This window comes from Theobroma umbraticum, unplaced genomic scaffold, assembly GCF_002168275.2.
Source record: "Theobroma umbraticum cultivar Fairchild unplaced genomic scaffold, ASM216827v3 scaffold_31.0, whole genome shotgun sequence".
Classification (NCBI taxonomy): domain Eukaryota; kingdom Viridiplantae; phylum Streptophyta; class Magnoliopsida; order Malvales; family Malvaceae; genus Theobroma; species Theobroma umbraticum.
Window position 1 is genome coordinate 53,399 of NW_018397283.1, and position 20,337 is coordinate 73,735.

Genomic DNA, 20,337 nt, shown 5'->3' on the forward strand with positions numbered 1-20,337 from the left:
GTTTTTTCTGTTTCTCCTTATTCGTAGTGAACAGTAAAACCATATTTTGGTTGGTTGAATAGCTATTTTGTGGACCTATTTCTCTTATATTCTATTCTACAGAATGACTATTTCATTTCCTTTCTATTCTATTCCATAAACCAAATACACTGTTAGAACCTAGACTTAGTTGGACTTCCGAGTATCCTGTCTCCCCCTTTCATCTAATCTCTCAGACTTACATTATGGCTTATAGATGGATCTACCACAAACTAGAGCCACAAAAGGAAAAAGTGTGGTTCTAACTTCAATAGATGAGCTTGCAGTTGAATCAATTGTACATTCAACGGCATAATCAATGGTTATGAAAGCAGCCAGACAATCCCATTTTAGAACTTAGAGAACAGAATGTTTCATCTCCTTATCTATTTCGAGCTTGATTTACTAGATTGGAAATGTACAGGCTACAGCATGAAAGACTTCCATTACAGAAATTGTTAATAACATAAATCTTTCTTTAATTTAAAATCACGAGGCAAGGGTCATACTTGGGCAGCTATCTACCGTGCATGCCAAGATGTCCCTGTAATTCCTGGATATTGTGAAAGAATCATAAACTTTTCCATCACTGCTCTTCTTATACTCGAACAACAGGTTTGAATGGTCGAATGCTGTGAGTTTTACGAATCCATAATCAAGGTCTTTGAAGAAACTCCATTTGGTGTTTAGGGTGGTGAATTCTGCAAGGCCTGCTCCTCCACCACCAGCAACCACATGAATTGTCCCGTTCAAGGTGCCTCTGTAATTGTTTTTCTCCTTGTCGGTGCATATATTCTGCAGCAGTTGTCAGTTCAAAGGGTGAGTAATCCAAGAGCAGATAATCGAATCAGGTTACACATTTTTGCATGCTAAAGGTTGGAAATACATTATCAAGACCATATATTTTTGGGGTTAGTAATGCTCCAGAAGAACATGATAAAGACAACTGCATCCGCTGCTGTAAAAGCAATTAGTAGGCTGATTACATGCTCCCATTGTTACTGACCAAGTAATTATCTCGGCTAGACCAACAGTTGTTTCAGTGTAGATGCATGTCCTGATAGACTTTGCATGAATCTTAGTAGCAACTAGCATCAAAAGCCAGTTAAAGTTTGATGGGCGCTGTTAGTGCAGTTGCATCAGCTTGATGGTGTCTTGCTGAAAGCAAGATGTGTTTGACAAGTAACAAGAAGTAGAAGGACAGAGCCTCACATACATTGATCAATGACTTCATCAGGAATTAGTAATGAACAGTGTATCAAAAGAGGTGAACAACGTCTTGGGGATTGAAGAAGCTGCCTAAATGTTATGTTTCCTTCAAATAAGATGATTCTGGAAACAAAGATAAAGATGCATGCATAACAGTTTCATCACTGTATGAAGATCTTGACTTACCTGGTAAATTGGACATGTCCTTTCATAGTGGTGTGCATGGCCGTAGAAGGCAATGTCAACTTTGTACTTCTGCCAAAGTTTTTGAAGACTCTCCCTTCCCATGGGTTCCCCAAAAGATCCCGTATCAGCATAAAAGGTAGCAGAAGAGTAACCCAATACCCTGTGTGCAAGGAAGATCAGCCACGGTTGCTTCTGTCTATCAACAGATGCAAGGCAGTGCTCGATGAATTGGTATTGCTCTGTCCCCTCCCTCCAATCATGCTCTGTGTCAGCTACACAGAACCGGAACATGCCATAATCAGTGGAATACCTGATAGAATCAAACAGTAATTTTTGAGATCAATTCCCCAGCATATCTTCAAACTTAACACAAAACAGAATTATTAAGAAGCTTCTCTTTTGATTCTTCAGGAAGGATCCTATACAGAACCATTGGTGGCTGGTTCTCTGAGGTCATAAGCTAGAATGCCCGATGTATCTAAACAGAAATGTTTTTAAGGAGGGAATTAGAACTTTCTTCTGCTCTGCATTTATAGGATAGACTCTAGGCAATACCACAAATTGCAGTAAAGATATTATATCTGAACTCTATTTTAGTTGAATAAAGATTACTTATTAAGGGAAGACATTTTCACTGGCTATTTGTTTCATATACTTGTAATAATTCACAAAGGTCAGAGTTGTGAATATCAGAAAATATAAGCTCATAATTGCTGAAGAAAGAGGACAACTAAACATATATGATATTGTTGTCAAAATTCTTGTACCAGAACTTTGCCCTGTTCTCAGCAGGGACGTAAAACATTGTCTCTGCCAAAACGCCACATTCTCCCCCAGAATCCTTGTTCCCATAGAAGGATCCTGATCCCGGCCAGTCACGCTCATGGTTACCACTGAGTAAACAAACCAGCAATTTTCATATAAGATGAAACAGAATATATACATGCTCAAAACAAGCAGCCAGGCGAGTTATGGCAGACCTTGCAATCATGTAAGGAACAGTTGATGCAATCGGCTCAACCTGTGCAGTAAACTGGTCCCACTGTGAAAGGTATCCATTTGCATAACATATGTCTCCAATGTGGAAGACTATATCAATGTTATTTAAGTCTCTAATAAGCTGCTTTGTTGTGTTAAGAGCACCATGCTGGAAATCATTGTACTCATTGGAACCATCAGCTTCATCCTGCAGTATATCATGGTAATTGTTTATTGGTGAGTAGTATTCCTCTTTTTCTTCGTTTATAATATTGCAATGTTATGCCATTGACTAGAATCTTAGTATAGGCTAAGTCTATTAGGAAGAAAAAAAAAATGAAAACATAGAATCTAAAGCTTACATAGGCTTGCATATCAATATCCAAGGACAAAAAACTATCAGAGCAAGAACATGCATAATGAATGTTATTGAAGTCATAGGTTCATGTAATTGACAAAAACAGTTTTCTTTACATGCTCTTAGAGTTTCCAAGAAAAGTTCAAACCTTTCCCATGTCTCCAAAAATGATGACACGTTGCAAAGAATTTTGACCAGGATAAGGAGGTGCTCTAAAGCTGTATTGTTGACTCCAAACATAAGTACCATTGGACAGAACATGTCCAAGCCTGTAGGTGTACCTGCAAGTTCAATAATCTAGTTCAGCAACATGTAGAACACAAGCTGATTATGCATCTCTTGACTCTTTTCTAAACTGATCCAGGTTACTCTAGAAATCATTAAGTAAATATAACTAAACATATCAGGCGTAATCATTTGAAGAGAACCATGTTTTATATACAAGAATCATCAGACTTTTCAATAGGGCACAGTAATGACAAGGTTCACAGTCTTAGCAGCCTACGATCGACCTCACCCTCCCAAAAGCCTCTGTTTCCCCTACCATCCTCATATCTTCATGCTTCTTCCAGCAATGCAGCTTGTAGAAATTCCATATTGTCAAGTAAACTTATCTACAAGAAACGGGTAATACATGCATAATTTTTCCCTTTTCACTGGATGATGACCAAAAAGCTGGTATATCAATGGAAGTTATTGCATTTAAAATGCAGGCATCTAATATTTCATACTATATGCAGGTTCTGGTAAATAATTCTTGCAAGTGTGCCATATTTTTCATGCATATTTGCACCAATTATCCTTTTAAGTTATGTTTTTTTAAGAAAATAGTGACATTGATTTGTTAGCCAAGTTTAAATAGCCAAGCTTATAATGGATTTAGCAAGAACACCAAAAGAAAAAGAGGAAAGACAAAGCAGAACTATTGAGATTATTGGATAAAATGTTTTTGCCCAAAAAATATATGTGAAATGGGATTCAAGCAGAATCTCAAAAGATTGCAGGTTATCATGCATACATATATATATACAAAAATCCTCCTCCAACAACAAAGCATTACCAAGATTTTTGAACTTTATTGTAGCACAGCCAGGATCTTATATTATAAGCCAGAAGTAAATGTAACATACAGTGTGTTGGGCCACAACTCCTTCAGAAAACTGGTGTGTATAAACCCAGGATCTCGCCATCCTACTGTCCTTGCTGGCTCTCCTGAACACATTAATACATGATAACACCAATCATAAGCCTTTGACTTGAGAAACAACTAAGGCAAGGTTTTTGGGGATTTTCAGCAAATAAGAAAATAGATTAGCACAACTGAGCTTATTGTATAAGAATTTCATCAAGAAGCCTTATCAACTAAACGGATACACAGAAGAAACAGATAAGCAATCATTTGTGACATTCCCGAATTCTAGAGTATAAAGAACGATCAATTTACTAGCCCTCCTTGCTAGAACTTGGTAAACATAGATTTAATACTAACATTAAAATCAATTAAAAATGGATCCAAGCTCTTGAATTCATCCTTTTCTTCCTCTTCCTTCTTAGTATTGGAATGTTTTATGTGTTATCGTTTCACATCACAATTCTTTTAACCAACTTGATATCTACTTGTAAATGCTGCAGGGGAATCTATTTCCAAGATAACACATAACATTCATTTTAAGAACACATTAAAGCAGAGTTCAGGGATAATTGAGTTACACACCACACATGCTGTTACTATCAAAAGTAAGTGTTCCAGCTGGTGAATGTATTGGCAGTCCTCCTTTCCTACCCCATTCAACAAAAGGTACAGCTTCACTGATCCCATATCCACTGGTCCAGGTAACAGTCATCTGAGTATCAACTTTCAATTGTATTAAAATTGTAATATGCAAGACAGCATCATAAAGCTTTATAATATCTAATGAATTGCTCATAATATCTTGTCAATAGAAGAAAGAAGGGTGCAATGCAATGAAATAAAAAAATTTTATGTTGGTATCTGATAAACTCAGCAAAAGAGCCTTCATGTTCTTTTATGTTTCACTTACGAAATTGGGATGAAAGTCATGGAGAAATTGGACTTACTTCATTCCATACTTTTCCTTGAGCTAATCGTGGGTAAACTGGTGCATTTGGATTTGAGAAAGCAACTTTAGCTGACACTGCCACGACCTTTGGCTGTTATAATCAAGAAAAATGGAGATATGTAAACAAACCGCTGATAGGATGATCAAGATTAGAATCCAACCAGCAGTCCTAGTTCTCATGTAGAATTGATGAGAAAAAGGATATACTGCAATAAGGAAAGATGATGACATAGAATAGTTAGATTGATCAAAATGAAGTTTTTTCCAGGTATACTTATGATCAGGCAGCATATGTATATATACATTAGCTGCTACTTGTGAAACATGGGAATAATCACAACAATTACATTTAGCTCCACAACCTATTGAACACTAGCAGTCAACTCTACGTTATCATCAAATCCCTACAATTTGGTCTGCGTGATAATGAGACAAATTGTTCTCCAAATGAATATGCATGTTATATAGAAAAGACAATTACAAGCATACATTTAACAAACCCCCTGAAAATAGCACCAAAGAGAAGTCAGATCTCTGGTTAATCAACTGAAGCTTCAATGATCCTTTTCCGGTATCTTTGTACTTGGGAGTACTGTAGTTTGCATACTGATACTGCAAGAGGAGTTCGATTACACATCATTTAGATCTTTCACCAGTTCACAAAGAGCAGGTATTTCAGCAAAGTAAAAAAGCAAAATCCTGGGCAAGCAGTGGTGGACGAACCTTAATAGGTGCTGAACACAACAGTGGAGGAGATACCCACGGATTATCTGCAGGAGCAGGGCAGGAAGAAGCGCTGGAAAATTTTGGAACAGATTAGTTTCTAGGAGTGATCATCGCATGTACTCACATAGAAGCATGATTCAAAAGGTTCTGAAAGTTGATTATGATGAGATCCCACATCCCAGCAACCTGGAAATGTGAGAGAAAGTTACAAGTTTTACCTGAAATTGGAAGGAGAAAACACCCCAATCCAATCATCAACAGATGGATTAGGAGAACTAAACTCCACTGTCACCCAATCTGCATTTTGCCCCTGCAACACTAACGAATGTTTATAAACAGTTTCATAACAACACAAAATCCTTCATGCCTATTGGGTGTTCATTCTTTTTCTTAATCGATGAGATGTATCATCAAATACCAACAGAACTAATCTTTTCCTTGCAAAAAAATGTGATAGCTTGGCAACTACAAAAGCTTACCTTCAACCCAAGAACTGTAGGAGAGACTTTTATGTAAGCTTGATGATTGAGAGAAAAAGTTGCCTTTTGAACAGCAATCTTCGAAAGAGGCTGATCTCCGTGTGAAGCTGCCTCTTCAAGTGTTGCAAAAATTAATAGAATTGGCAAGAATATCAATCTCAATTCCCTCATCCCACCGAATATCTGAAACCAATCACCAAAGGGTCGTTATCTAATGAAAATCTTTGAAAACAAAAAGCAAAAAAGACGAAAAAAACTCTACCCTTAATGAAAATATAATTGACCAGAAAATCAACCAACTCTACCATTAATGGAAAACGAGCTCAAAAGGCAGTTTCAAAAGAAAACATCAGAAAAACCAGCAGGGCTTTGCTGTTTTCAAAAGAAACTTATCCACCATGACGAACCAGATCCTTTAGGAGGCACAACATAAACAGACCCAACAGCAAATGAATTAAATAATAAGTCATGGGCTGGTCTTGCATTATTATGCTAAACTAAAATCTGAAACAAAGATAAACCAGGTTCCTACATCTAGAAGTTTGATTAAAATAAGTAATTGGGTACCTTCAAGGCGCGCTTAAAGTGCAAGAGAAGACAAGAAAAGGCAGAAAAGAAGCAAAGATTGGACAAAGAAGAGGATAAGATGGATTGGTACAGAAGCAGAAATCAAAGAAGGGTTAAAAGAATATGGACTTCGGGAGATTTCTGAGTAAAAAGAGGAAGCAAGTGGAAGGGTAAATGATGTTTGAACATGGCAGGGGTAGCACACACTTTTTAGAAAGAAACATCGACTCTGTCCCCGGCAAGATTCGAATTTTAAAGATTACATTACTCAAGTCAAACAGTCTAACGTTTAACGTTAAACGCGATGTGGCAGGCAGGGCACGTGGGATGAGTATTAATGGGCTCTGGCGATTCTGTTTTGTTGCCACAAACGGGTCTTTTCAAAGCCGTTTACCTGACAGGACCGTTGCCCAAGTTGGAAGTTCAATCCTGAAAGGGAAGGGACAGGAACTCCAAACTGTCATTAGCATGGAAAGATTCATTGCGGTGTTTTTGTGTTTGTAGAATCCTGAAACTAGATTCATGTCAGTTTCATTGCAAGATTTTTGAGCCAATGTAATCCTTCCTCTTCTCTCTTTCCTTCTTCGCCAGCACCAACAGTAGAAATCATTCATTTTCACAATCAGGAATTAATGCTACGAGTGAAGAAGAGCTGAAACAGAGCATGGCTGGCCGTAGAAGACAAAAAAGGGTTTTCCAGAAGTGAACTTATGGATTTAATGTAACAAGACATCACCTGTAAGAGGAACTGTATGTATCCCAAAATGATTAGAAAAAAAAGATGGAAAAAAAAACAAGAGCTCGATTTGTTTCCACTTCATTACAAGATTTAGTGGCACCCAATGCTGCAAAATATGCACTTGATCCTGTCTGTTTGTAGTTTTGGGGTCACATTTGCATGTGTTATTTCCATAGACCAAGCTAGTTACCAAACCACATGTTACAAACTAAAATATTATTAAGCATGAAGTATTTGTCGACAAAGATTTTCCCTTCAAACAATCGGCATGCTAACATTGTACTCAGGCAACTATCCTCAGTGCAAGCCAAGATGCCTCGGTAATAATCCATGGATATTCTGAAGTTGTAAACTTTGCCATCACTGCTCTTCTCTTCTTGTATTGATTCAACTAACAGTTTTGACAATAGATTAACAATAGATTTTTTTTCCCTTCCTCACATAATCAGGATGCGAGTGTTGTGCTAGGGCAACTATCCACAGTGCAGGCCAAGATGTCTCTATAATCCCGGGATATTCTAAAAGTGTCGTAAACCTTTCCATCACTGCTCTTCTTGTATTCAAATAACAGGTTAGAATGGTCAAATGCAGTAAGTTTTACAAATCCATAATCATAGTCTCTGTATAAACTCCAATTGGTCTTGAGGGTGGTGAATGTTGAAAGGCTTGCTCCTCCGCCTCCTGCTACAACATGTATCGTGCCCTTCGGTGTGCCTTTATAGTAATGCTTCTCATAATCAGTGCATCTATTCTGTACCAAGGACGATTTCACAATTCAACTGTTAGCTAAAAATGGTTCACCGGTTGCTAATGTAGTGATTTGGGGAGGAAAATTATGGTTGCATCTTTCCCCCAAGTCAGTTTAAAATCAACCTTATTAGCACAAAGACAAAAGCCAGCAAAGAAAGCTTCAATACTGAAAGTTTTAGGAGTACCTCGTATATGGGACATGTTCTTTCATAATTATGCACATGGCCATAGATGCTGATGTCAACCTTATACTTCTGCCAGAGTTTTTGAAGGCTCTCCCTTGCCATTGGTTCTGCAAATGATCCTTCTATGGCGTAACCAATGCCAGAAGAATAGCCAAGTACCCGATGTGCAAGAAAGATCAGCCATGGTTGCTTTTGTCTATCAACTGATGCCAGACAGTGCTCAATGAACTTGTACTGCTCTGTCCCCTCTCTCCAATCATGTTCTGTATCAGCTATGCAGAACCGGAACATGCCATAGTCAGTGGAGTACCTAGCAACAAGAAATTCAATGCAAGCAAGTTAGAGTAGAAAATGTAGAACAAGATAATGGTTTTGCAGGACTTATCATGCAGGGACTGTGGTTCCATGTAGTCAAAGTAAAGCAGAATAGTCAGTAATAGCAACAAATATAAGATTAACAATTTAAATAATTGGTAGGCTGGGAATAATTCCATGAAGGAATTTATCGAAATTGTAAGTGACAGAAACTATGCCATTAAGATTAAAATATGGTTTGATTCGGTTTAAGTTATACATAGATTATCCTTTATGAGTCCTCAACAATTTGGAGAAAACAACAGAATGCACCTAATTTTAAAGTTGGAAGTGACAAGCTGCAAATGGTGATATTAGTGTCAAGCTGTTTATTCAAAGCTGTCAATATAAGAAAGACTCATACCAAAACTTAGCCCTGTTCTCAGCAGGGACAAAAAACATTGTCTCAGCCAAGACACCACATTCTCCTCCAGAATCCATGTTCTCGTAAAAGGATCCTGTTCCCGGCCAGTCACGCTCATGGTTACCACTAAGAAACAAAAAACCAACACCAAGTGCCAGATAAGGTAAGAATCAGAGGAGAAATATAAACTCAAGCAGGGGATGCTAGTAAATTATAGAGAACCTTGCAAGCATATAAGGCACAGCGGATGCAATTGGCTCAATCTGTGCAGTAAATTGGTCCCACTGTGAAAGGTATCCATTAGCGTAACATATATCTCCAATGTGGAACACAATATCAATGTTGTTCAAATCTTTAATTAACTGGTTAGTAGTGTTTAGAGAGCCACGTTGGAAATTGTTGTATTCATTGGAGCCATCAGCTTCATCCTGCAGGTGAAAGATCTAACTTCAAGATACTGCAGGTCGGGATGTAATTGAACGACAGGACCACTTCTAATATAGAGTAATGGCAAAGCATGGGAATCAAATTTGTGAAGCAAAAAGGAAAGAATGCACTTTCTGGTAATTTACGCATACTTAAACAATGACTTTACCAAGTACTAGAGTAAAGAATGCTGTGATATAATTGCTCATGAATCAGGAATGTATGCCTAGAGGTGAGAATAGATGGTAGAGTGAAAACATCATGACAATTCATGTGTAACTGTCCAGATAGAAGATGCAAGACAGATTGAGTGATGACAGGAACGAAGTGTTGCAGTCAAATGCTAGCAGAGCTTACAGTAAGACTGAGGGAAATTTAGTGTCATGCTTTATACGTATATAGAAGTTGGAAATCAAATTCAAACCTTTCCCATATCTCCGAAAATGACTACATGTTGCAAAGAATTTTGACCAGGAAATGGAGATGCTTTAAACTGGTATTCTCGACTCCAAATATATGTATTGTTGAACAATCTATGCCCCAGTTTGTAGGTATACCTACATGGTAAATGGAAAATTATTTTAAATATGAGTTGCATAGAAACTTAGAAAGCTGAGAAAAAAGATTGTTATAGAGGAGCTCAGCCCAGTAAATTATGATTTCTATCTAAATTTAAGTCATCTCAAGAATCTGACAAGTCAAATCTAATAATTTTACTAGGAAATGTTACTGGATTGCTCCCATATAAATTTATTAACCACATAAAGGGAGGAAAACAAAAAGAATTTGTAGTTATGCTCGTATTAATATTATTTGCCAGGTTTTTCATGTGTAAAATATGAATCTGTAGTTGTGGTCATATACAAAGGATACTCAGTCTAAAGAAAGTTGATGAGCAATTCTGGACTTAATCAGAATTCAGTAAAGAACATACACTCTGTTTGGCCACAACTCTTTTAAAAAGCTGGTATGAATATATCCAGGATCTCGCCATCCGACTGTCCTTGCTGGTGCACCTGCATATATAGTAAGATGGTGCATCAACATAAGTAAAGGAAAAATAAAAAAAAACAATAACTGTAAGGACAGAATCTAAATCTCCAACCAAATTCCACTCCTAAAGCCGCTTGAGATAACCCCAGATGGCATGATTAACACCATATTGGAGAACAACCAATTGTCTATATTGATAGAATTTAAAGAGAGTTAACCATCTCAGCAATTTCACTAGCAGTATAGTAACCTATTTACTACATTATGTTATTACAAAGATATATTGTCCAGTACCCTGTTTGGAAGGTTGTGTAGGGTTCTATTACAAAGATATATCCATCCTAAAGTTGCAAATTCTTAGAAATTTTGAGATAAATCTCATGGAAGTAAAATTTAAATCCAATGAGCTACGCACCACACATGCTGTTACGTTCAAAAGTCAGAGTAACAGCTGGGGAATGTTGTCGATGTTCTCCTTTTGGACCCCACTGAACAAATGGTTCCGCTTCATCAATCCCATATCCACTAGTCCATGTTATTGTCATCTGCACAACGAGTTCAAGATTATATTATCTGCTGAAGGTCAGCTCAAAATTACAATAACAATGAAAGTTCATCCAAGCAACACTATAGAAGGTCCAGGAAGCCTAGTGCTGCACAAGCCTAATGTGAGGGGAAACACTGCAACAACACATGAAGTTGCTCATTTCCCTACAAGCCAAGAAGAACATATATGCCCTCATTATGCAGGCTCTCATTACAGAGGAGAAACTTTACTTACTTCATTCCATTCTTTTCCTTGTGCTAAGCGTGGGTAAACTGGGGCATTTGGATTTGTGAAAGATACTGTGTTTGACAGTGCCACAAGCTTTGGCTATGATAACACAACAGAAAGAATACAGTAATAAATAACTGCAGAAAGGATTAACCAACATTAATTTCAGAAAACAATCATAATTTTCATATGATAAATGTTAAAGACAATCACAAACGCGTAAATTTGAAAAGAAAAGAAAAAGAAAGGAAGAAGAAAAATATAATTTCCAAGCCCCGGACAGAACAAGGTCTAAAACTGGAAGATAGGAAGATGAATACAAAATCAGGCTCCTATATATAGCAACAAGAAACAACTAAGTGAGGGAATTAGAATGGCTTAACCATAACCAGAAAAAACTACCAAAACTGATTCCAGTGCTAACATTTGGAGAACTTCATTAAAGCATATTGGCAAATTTAAGCAAATAAGCTTGTACATTCACGTGGGATAATTAGGAAGGATGGTCTTATAGATATCCTTGGTAAGCCACCAAACAAATTTGAGAGACAGGTAAAGTTGAACTCAGCAAATTTCAGCAGATTCACTTTGAACCAAACACATTTTCTGATGGATATTTCATCTTCAGTAGTTTGACGGAAAGGAAGGAAAATGATATAAGAAATATTGCCAGTATAAAGAGCAAATTGGCTCAAAATTCAAAATCAAGGTGCCGAAAGGATGTAGAATTCTGACATTGATAAATGTAGGGGTAAAGAAGACAACTGCAGAAGGAGCAAAAATAGATAGTGCTAAATGGACAGATACATGTAGCTGGCATAGCTGGAGTAGAATTTGTCTTCCTAAGTTCATATAATCCTAACCAGTTGTGAGAATCATTACTTAATGATGGCTTCTCTGTGGACTTGTCTTTCTATCAAGGGAAAAATTGTAATAAAATGAAGCAAAGATATTGTTTTTCTGGAAGATCATTGTGTGAGCCAAACTAGTTATGATATGAGAGGCAGAATACAAGGTAAGAAATGTTGAGAACATACATTCAACAAACCACTTGAAAATAGTGCAAAAGAGAAGTCTGATCTCTGATTAATCAACAGAAGCTTCAAGGACCCTTTTCCTGTATCTTTGTATTCAGGACTAGAGTAGTTCGTGTACTGATACTGTTGAAAGAAGGAAACCATACTAATTGTAACTTATATTCTATTTATAATAGAAAACAGGCTAAGGAACAAAACTTGAAAATATCATGGCAAAGAAGTACTGCCACACGAACCTTAATAGGTGCAGAACACAACAATGGTGGAGTAACCCTTGGATTTTCTGCAAGGCAGGTTGAAGCACTGCAAATTTTGAAATAGCCATGTTTACTGTCAGAATAGTACTCCTAAGCTCAATTGATTAATACAAAACAAAATACATAAATGTTTGTACATCAAAATCAGTTTACAGGTCACAGCAGTAGAATTTAACCATATTAATAGAAATGTTCTACCTGAAATTGGCAGGAGAAAATACTCCAATCCAGTCATCGATTGATGGGTTCTGAGAACTATACTCCACTGTAACCCACTCTGTATTTTGACCCTAACATGGTGAAGATTTTTGCATTAGTCCCAACCCTGTTGATTCAATGACCCAATACAGAGTTGAAGGGTTCGAAAACTAGCATGTAACCCAGAAAGGATGAACTTTAATGAACCAGGAGAACTAAACATGAAGAAAGAGAAATTACAAAGGAGTTGCTAGTTAAGCTTACATTCAATCCTAGAACATCAGGAGAGGCTTTGACATAAGCACGATTGTCAAGAGCAAATGTTGCTTTGTAAACATCAATTCTTGAAAGAGGTTGGACTCCATGTGAATTTGCGTTCTGAAGTATTGCAAGAACCAAAAGAATGGTCCAGAAGATCAATCTCAGCCCTCTCATCCCCACAACAAACATCTGAAATCACTTATAGGAAGTCATCTAACCGAAAAAAAAAGAATAGCTTCCAACTTCAACAGAGCACTACTCCAAGAATAAAAGCCTATGCTTGTACATAACAGCCCAGCAAAATATACGATAACCACAGTTTCTCAATGCCAAAAGCAAGGTGAAAAGCAGTTTAAGCTAAGCTACCAGTCTCAGTTCAAAACGTAGACTAAATTTGAAGGAGATGAATATACTAGAGATGCAAGGTGTTCACCTTGATTTATACCGTAACACTTGAGAGTCAAAAGTCAAAAAATTTTTAAGCATACCCCAAAAGGAGTATGAATGAAGATGACAATATGGGCACTAGGAAAAAGAAACAAGATGAGCAACCGAACTAGAGAATGTAACACTGATCAGTAGAAATTTTGAAGCGTCGGGAAAAGTTGTGGCTAGTCAACTGAGTTTTGGACTGTAAACGAAGTAGTGGAATGTGCTGAAGGAAGATTCCTTTTGGATCATATTCATATTATTCAGAGTCTCACACTTAGATTTTAAAGGGAAAAGTCAAACTTATAAAATGTTAAACTTGCTGCCCAGACATCATCGACAGGCAAGTTATTAGGAAGTGGGAACTGGGAAGCGTGGGTTACTTACTTTCTAGGCCAACTTATAACTGCTTGCGTGGCAAATGTAAGGAATTTGGATAAGCTAGAAAAATCCCATGTTTTCTGCTGCCATTAACAACTTCAGAGTGAATTTCTATTCATACAGGAACCTGCTTTCTCCTTGAATACGAACCATCTGTAAAAGTTGGCTCAGCGAAATAAAATCACCCCATCAAACGAAACAAGGCGTGCCAACAAGTTATCCAGTGGCGGATTTGGTTGAATGCAAAGTTTCTCTCAAATTATTATGGCATTTGGAAATTACCCTTTTGAGCAAATGGCATTGTCAACAAAAAACGCAAAGGAAACAAGTAAGATGTCCATCAAACGTCAATGCATATATGAATACAATCCGATAATACATCCAACGAGCAACTGTAGATTTACAGCTGTCATCCGATAAATATCAACTATAGTTCCATTGTAAATCTCTCTCTCTAATGACAATTTGTTATATTGATGGAATGAATCTTCATGAATTTTTGGAGAAACCTTAGTTTGGATGAGATATTTAAGGTAAAATTTCCACTTCATAGAGAAGCTTTCCCTTTCCAGCAACTCCTCGAACACTTCCGAACCCATTTTCTGAATCAAAATTTCTGAGATGATGATACCTTCTTCTTCAAACAAGAAGGTAAATCCACAGCAGCAAAATGACTACAATGAAGAAGAGGAAAGAGAGAAACCAAAAGGTTAGCCAATATAGAAAAATGTTTATGACTTAGAATAGTAGGATCAAGAAAATGTACAGAAAAGGGTTCATAAGAATGGGCCAGTGACCATGTGATAATGTCCACCGCCTGCTTTGGAAGAGTATGTCTCATATTCATGCAATAATTAGCTAAATTAAAGAGTGATTTCCTGCTTTAACCAAAATCAACATGGAGAAGAGGCCGAGGAAGTTGGCAAACATGCATGTTGGAAAGCATATAATGGCATTTAGGCAGAAAGAGAAGAAAAGATTTGAAAAGCAATATGCCACTGCAAAAAGTCCTACAAAGGGAAGACTTTTGGGGTAAAAAGTTAATGAAAATAAAGTGAAAAGACAAGGAAGTGCCATGTACATACCGCCAATAAAAGCCTTAGTTTGAATTTTGGGTTCCTGTGCCCCACTCCAGGTATACCCTATTCATATCAAAAACATGTAAAACAGATAAATTCAGTAATGAAAAGAAAAAGGATTATAAACAAATCCTATGCGCAATTAGAGTTCGTAGGTCTCTTGAACTAACCATGTCCAAAGCAAGTTGTGGTAGTGTTCACACCATCCCGGCAAATGCAAGAAAATGACTCATCCAGCCCAGAAAAGCCACACAAACCTCCACTGGTTTCACAGTCCTTACATGCAGGTGTGTAGTATGAATCATTATACTGCAAAGAAATTCCAAATTTCCACTTCATGGGATCCCCTTCATCTCCAAACTCATATATTGATGTGTATGATGAGCACTGGAGTTTTGGAAGATCTAAAGAATAACCTGATCCTACTCCCATCAGTGAATCATAAACACAACAGGTGGATGTGGGTGCATTTTGTGGCAACCCAATTCCAGTTACCCCTTTGCAAGAATACAAACCACTACAAACACGAGAACCTGACCCGGTATCACACAAATCCTCACTTGGATCAAACACAGGTGATGTGGTTGAGCAACCAAGCAGTACAAAGATATTGTCACCTGTTAGAGTGAACGGACTGGCTCGATCCAAGCTAAAGCTTCCAGAATTCTGCATTGAAGAACAGGTTGACATGAAAGGGTCTGCAACAACAATAGAGCTGGTTGGGTAGTCAATGGAAGAAACAGTGTAAATGCCAGTGCCAGTAGAGAACTGTAGAGCACCACCGCTGCATTTTACATATCTAGCAAAGTAAGGGTGTCCACATCCAAATCCAGTACCAAAGGGAAACTGAACCGGTATTGTACCACAAGTGTCGTTACATGTACCATAGGTTGGAATGGAACGATCAGCAGGACGGCTGGCAGCAGACACTTTGTGGAGTTGGGGAAGCAAGAACAGGATGTTGATGAAGAGGCATGCACCTGGGAGAGGTGGCATGGTTAAAGGGCTCTGGGTGGGGAAAGAATTAAGATGCAGTTGATAGTTGATATGAGAGGGAGTAATGGCATTCTTTTCGGTGGAAGTAATCATATTTCAACATTGCTCCGCTTTTCCATCCTAAAAAGAAGAGCCTAAACAGCATGTGCCTTCTAGCTATACAGCACCATGTACTTTATGACAATTTTGGTCACAGCATAGTCCAAGTTACTGTGAGAATATATCAAATACCCTCTTCACCTAAGAATGAAGAGGGAGATTAAACAGATGCCACTGAACCCATAATTTTACAACATCCTGCTGACCTTGTGACCACCTTAGCTTCTAGGGTCAAAAGTTCCTTTCGGTATTCCAGCCTGCAAAACATGAAACAAGAGACCTAGGGAAGAGAAAATACAAAACGGAGAAAATGAAAAGAGCTTATGAAAAGAAGGTCGCTTATGTGATAGTAGCATTCATTCATGCGAACGGGGAAGAAAAATTTGTCATTCCATTCATGGAGCATGTCTTGTAAATTTAATTTTAGTTGCATTTTACAAGATGTATACTGTTTCAAACTGCTTACAAGCAGAGTCAGAGTTCCTAAATCCTCTGTCACTATTGGGTAAAAAAGTGGTCTTTTAAATCCTAAAAGATAGATATGTAGTTCACCTAATGGTTAATGGTATTTAATAGATGTATAACAGACAAGGAAATATTTCCTCTCAAGTTCGAGCACCAAGCAGCCGAGAAAACCAGACTAACCCCCTCAGATCAACTATTGGACTTGCACCAGATTCAAGCTCTTCTCCATCAAAACAACCACAGCACATCCACCTGAATTGCAGTGGGCCTGTTATTACAAGCAGAGGCCTAGGCCAACTAGGAATCACCAATGAAATGATGCATTCACGTAGTCAAATACAAGACTAGAGGCTTTCAATTTCCTTGACATCTCCATATTTCAAGTGAACCCAAAGTAGCACAAAGTTCTTGGTGTTGATACCTCAAGACAAGTAAGAATCTGTGAGATTTGAAGTTCCTCTATTTCTCAGGACTACTGCCGATATTTATGCATTCAGACCAGCCCAATTCTTGAAAGCAATAAGTGCCTCCATTTTCCTGAAGCTCCTTCTCCTCAACTTTGACACTTTAAGCTTCTTATGCTTCTCCATGAACGCTTGCTTGTACCTCCACTTATCCACAAAAATTTTCATCTCTTGAGACTTCTCCACAACTTGCATCACTGCATCAAAGAAACCCCCTTTAACAAGAGCGTATAGGAATGCATCAACTAAGTTGTGGTCAAACTTGATGCCTTTCTCTCCATCACCTGAAATTTTCCATTTAACCTCATTCCATAGCATCAAAACACTGAAATATTTCTCTGCAGTCACATACCCATTAATCAGAGACAAATATGTTTGATCATTCGGCTCAAACTGCAGGAAAGTCATCCTTCTGAAAGTCCTCCTAGCATCTTCCAACCGCCCAGCTTTACAGAAAGCGTGAATAATTGAGTTCCAGTCATGAGTTTTCACCTCAATGCGAGGGTCTTCAACAACTTCATCTAAAAATGCGGCCATCAACTCAGGCCGTTGATTCTCCATCAGACCAGTCATTATGGTAAGGTAACTCCCTTTCAGATCAGGTATTCTTGCCTCTCTCATATCTCTAAACAATGTAAACGCCGACTGAAAATCCTGACTTGCCATGGATGCTTCTATCAGTGCATCATACATTTCTGCATCCAGCTGAAGTCCTGAACTACTAATATCCATAACTAATTGAGTAGCTTCAGCAGTTCTAAGCTCCTTGCAGTAAGCCTTTAAGATAGGCACATAAACTCCAAGCCCCACAGAACCTCCCTGAGCATTCATTTCATCAAGAATGCTGTGTGCCTTATCTGCTAACCCAAGATTAATACAAGCGCTAATGATGCCATATCCAATAGACTTGTCAACCTCAATCACGGAAGACTGCAACTTTTGAGCTTCCATGATCAAACAAGCTAAACTCTTTATAACCCCATTTTGAAGATACCCTTTAACCACTTCACAATAAGTTTCATCACTGAAATCCAAATCTTTCCCATTATCTTCTCTCAAACTACGCAAAATGGTTGCTGAAACTAAGTCTATTTTGCCAGACTTGACATACCCTCCAATCAAACTACCATAAACCATCTTTTTATTCGAAAAACCAAACTCAACCATCAAATTTTTTAACTCATCTATTTTCTCTTCATGCCCTTTCAATGCATACAAATAAGAGAGAAACCCAAAACTCGATTCATCAGGCCGAACCCCCAAAACCGACATAGTTTCCACAACTTTTTCAGCATCAGAAACTGATTTAAGTTCATAACAGCAACACTCTAGTGCAGCATTACAAGCAGCCAAATCAGGTTTCATATAATCCAGCTTTTCATCAATTGCTATCCTACAAGATTCCTCGAAAACGCTTAAGAATGCAACAAAGCTACCATTTTTCCTACTAATATCAACAAGCATATCACCCCACAAGCCAAAAGGCATAAAATACCTGTTTTTGAGCATGCATTTTATAAGAGCAAAAGCAGGGGCAGCAGTGTTGGCAATTTTCATGGAAAGCAGAAGAGAAGTCACAGTTTCAAAAGATAGCAACTTTGGATTCTTTTCAATGACAAAAACCACAGAGGCAAATGCCCTTTTGAGATTATGGGTGTCTTTCAAGGAAGACAGGTATGTAATGAGGGAGTTAGTGAGGGGCTTATTGGGAAAAGTGGAGTTGGTGGTGAGGGCCTTGAAGGACTTCCAGGCTTCATCAGTGTTTTGGGTGAGGAGGGATTTCTCAAGGGTGGTTTCTAGAGTGGTTTTTTGATCTTGGGTTAGGGTTTTTGTTTGAGAATTGGTGGAGTCTTGGGCTTGTTTTGGTTGTTGGTTTGGCTTTAAGGCAAAAACAGTAGGTTGAAGGAAAGAGTAAAGAGTTGGGATTTCAGTTGTGGAGGAAGAAGAGAAAGGTCTATGGGTAAGTGAAGACAGTGATTTCCTCCACATCTCTCTGTAAACAGCAAAGATTGCAGAGCCCTGCTGCTGTTGATAGAAGGATCGGCGCTTTCGTTTTATATATATTTCTGATATAATTAATTTTGTAATTAAATAAGATAAGAAGCTGGAATAGCTCAGTTGGTTAGAGCGTGTGGCTGTTAACCACAAGGTCGGAGGTTCAAGCCCTCCTTCTAGCGTCAATATTTTTTTATATCTTTGAAAAATTTTTAATATTAATATTGTAGTTTTTATTTTTATATTTTTGAAATTTTGGTTTTTTTACTAAAGAATTTTTTTTCAATTTTTGTTTTTTATATCTTTGAAAAAATTTTAATATTGTAGTTTTTATTTTTATATTTTTTAAATTTTGGTTTTTTTACTAAAGAATTTTTTTCCAATTTTTTTTTTCAATTTTTGGGTTTACTAAATATTTTAATTTCTAAAAAGAATTCTAATTTTTTGTTTTTCTAAAAAAAATTTCTTTTTTGGGATTTTTTTCTTTAATTTTTTAAAAATAATTTTTCCAATTTTTTAGTTTACTAATTTTCCTTTGATTATTTTTCTTTATTTTTGGGAATTTTTTTGTTTTTTAGTAAAGAATTTTTTCCAAAATTTTTTGGGTTTACTAAATATTTTAATTTCTAAAAATAATTGTAATTTTTGGTTTTTCTAAAAAGATTTTTTCCTTTTTTGGAAATTTTTCTTTAATTTTTTAAAAATATTTTTTTCCAATTTGTTTTTCAATTTTTGGGTTTACTAATTTTCCTTTGATTATTTTTCTTTAATTTTCTAAAAAGAATTTTTTTCCAATTTTTTTTTTCAATTTTTGGGTTTACTAATTTTTCTTTGATTATTTTTCTTTATTTTTTTAGAAGGAATTTTTTTTTTAATTTTTGGGTTTAATAATTTTTCCAAAAGGAAAAAGTGGTCAACAACCAAGTTTAATTGACCTGGGAACATAGCGAAGTAGATCAGTTTGGAGACAAAAGCTGACCCAGGATACAACTGAACTACTTATGTTTGATAAGGAAAAACACAAAACATAACAAGAAGTTGGCCATGGAAGACTCAAAGATACAGCAGCAACTGATAATCGAAGAATGGAGCGGATCTTCTTCTACCAAGCTTTTCAAAACTGCCAGTATCACTGCCTCCTCTTCTTTCTCCATTACCAGGTCTTTCACTTTGAACTCGTTCCATTGAATTTCTCCATCTTTCTCTCTTTCTCTTCCCTTACCAAGTTTTTTGCTTTTAACTTGGTGGAAACAGATCGGCTGATCGTTTCAACCATGTCTGGAGACGATTCCTCGATGCATTTGTTCCCGAGGCAAGTTTTCTTCTCTCTGCTTGTTTCCATCGTTTGGTGCTATATAATTACAAATGTAAAAATCCATTTTTTGTTTGTTGGGTCTCTTTTCTTTTACATATTCTTTCCTTTATTGGATACCCAAACAAGGAAAACGAGTTTACTTTTGTTTGTTTTCGTTTGAAGTCTTAAAGTCA

The 20,337-nt window shown here is 37.1% G+C and overlaps 4 protein-coding genes and 1 non-coding gene across 9 annotated transcripts in view; 2 read left to right on the forward strand and 3 right to left on the reverse strand.

Annotated features, from left to right (window-relative positions):
• Window positions 1-18: 18 nt before the first annotated feature.
• On the reverse strand, window positions 19-6,852 carry LOC110428166 (putative inactive purple acid phosphatase 1). 2 transcript variants are annotated; one of them, XM_021443894.2, is made up of 13 exons: window positions 6,341-6,571; window positions 6,036-6,218; window positions 5,775-5,866; window positions 5,554-5,626; window positions 5,320-5,442; window positions 4,829-4,921; window positions 4,464-4,593; window positions 3,880-3,961; window positions 2,898-3,030; window positions 2,394-2,599; window positions 2,181-2,306; window positions 1,414-1,723; window positions 19-813 (listed from the first exon to the last, which is right to left on the reverse strand). In XM_021443894.2, exons 1-13 carry the CDS (start codon window positions 6,341-6,343, stop codon window positions 508-510), a joined length of 1,860 nt encoding a protein of 619 aa, XP_021299569.1. In that variant the 5' UTR covers window positions 6,344-6,571; the 3' UTR covers window positions 19-507. The 2 variants fall into 2 exon arrangements, with proteins under 2 accessions (XP_021299569.1, XP_021299570.1); XM_021443895.2 differs by lacking the exon at window positions 6,341-6,571 and adding an exon at window positions 6,603-6,852 and having other exon boundaries at window positions 21-813.
• A 212-nt stretch (window positions 6,853-7,064) lies between these two features.
• Window positions 7,065-18,863, reverse strand: LOC110428167 (putative inactive purple acid phosphatase 1). Of its 3 annotated transcripts, none has more exons than XM_089785617.1 (13): window positions 17,158-18,863; window positions 12,945-13,130; window positions 12,681-12,772; window positions 12,462-12,528; window positions 12,226-12,348; window positions 11,195-11,287; window positions 10,829-10,958; window positions 10,355-10,436; window positions 9,845-9,977; window positions 9,217-9,422; window positions 8,995-9,120; window positions 8,277-8,586; window positions 7,065-8,092 (listed from the first exon to the last, which is right to left on the reverse strand). In XM_089785617.1, exons 1-13 carry the CDS (start codon window positions 18,841-18,843, stop codon window positions 7,787-7,789), a joined length of 3,540 nt encoding a protein of 1,179 aa, XP_089641743.1. In that variant the 5' UTR covers window positions 18,844-18,863; the 3' UTR covers window positions 7,065-7,786. The 3 variants fall into 3 exon arrangements, with proteins under 3 accessions (XP_089641743.1, XP_021299572.1, XP_021299571.1); XM_021443897.2 differs by lacking the exon at window positions 17,158-18,863 and adding an exon at window positions 13,758-14,017 and having other exon boundaries at window positions 7,325-8,092; XM_021443896.2 differs by lacking the exon at window positions 17,158-18,863 and adding an exon at window positions 13,375-13,678 and having other exon boundaries at window positions 7,326-8,092.
• Window positions 14,086-16,879, reverse strand: LOC110428171 (LEAF RUST 10 DISEASE-RESISTANCE LOCUS RECEPTOR-LIKE PROTEIN KINASE-like 1.5). Its single transcript, XM_021443908.2, has 3 exons — window positions 15,001-16,879; window positions 14,837-14,893; window positions 14,086-14,425 (listed from the first exon to the last, which is right to left on the reverse strand). Exons 1-3 carry the CDS (start codon window positions 15,917-15,919, stop codon window positions 14,391-14,393), a joined length of 1,011 nt encoding a protein of 336 aa, XP_021299583.2. The 5' UTR covers window positions 15,920-16,879; the 3' UTR covers window positions 14,086-14,390.
• Window positions 18,864-18,957: 94 nt separating the features above from the next.
• Window positions 18,958-19,031, forward strand: TRNAN-GUU (transfer RNA asparagine (anticodon GUU)). Its single transcript has one exon. It is a non-coding gene; the product is annotated as a tRNA-Asn (tRNA).
• A 761-nt stretch (window positions 19,032-19,792) lies between these two features.
• Window positions 19,793-20,337, forward strand: part of RUS3 (root UVB sensitive protein (Protein of unknown function, DUF647)) — a 5,636-nt gene continuing 5,091 nt past the window's right edge. Inside the window, exons 1-2 of one of the 2 annotated variants that reach the window (XR_002446432.2) lie at window positions 19,793-20,009; window positions 20,104-20,161. Coding sequence is in view for 1 of the 2 variants with exons in the window: in XM_021444008.1 (XP_021299683.1) it covers window positions 19,894-20,009; window positions 20,104-20,161 (174 nt within the window). In the remaining variant the exon portion in view is untranslated. The remainder of the gene's footprint in view (window positions 20,010-20,103; window positions 20,162-20,337) is intronic. The other variant, XM_021444008.1, reaches the window with a different exon arrangement.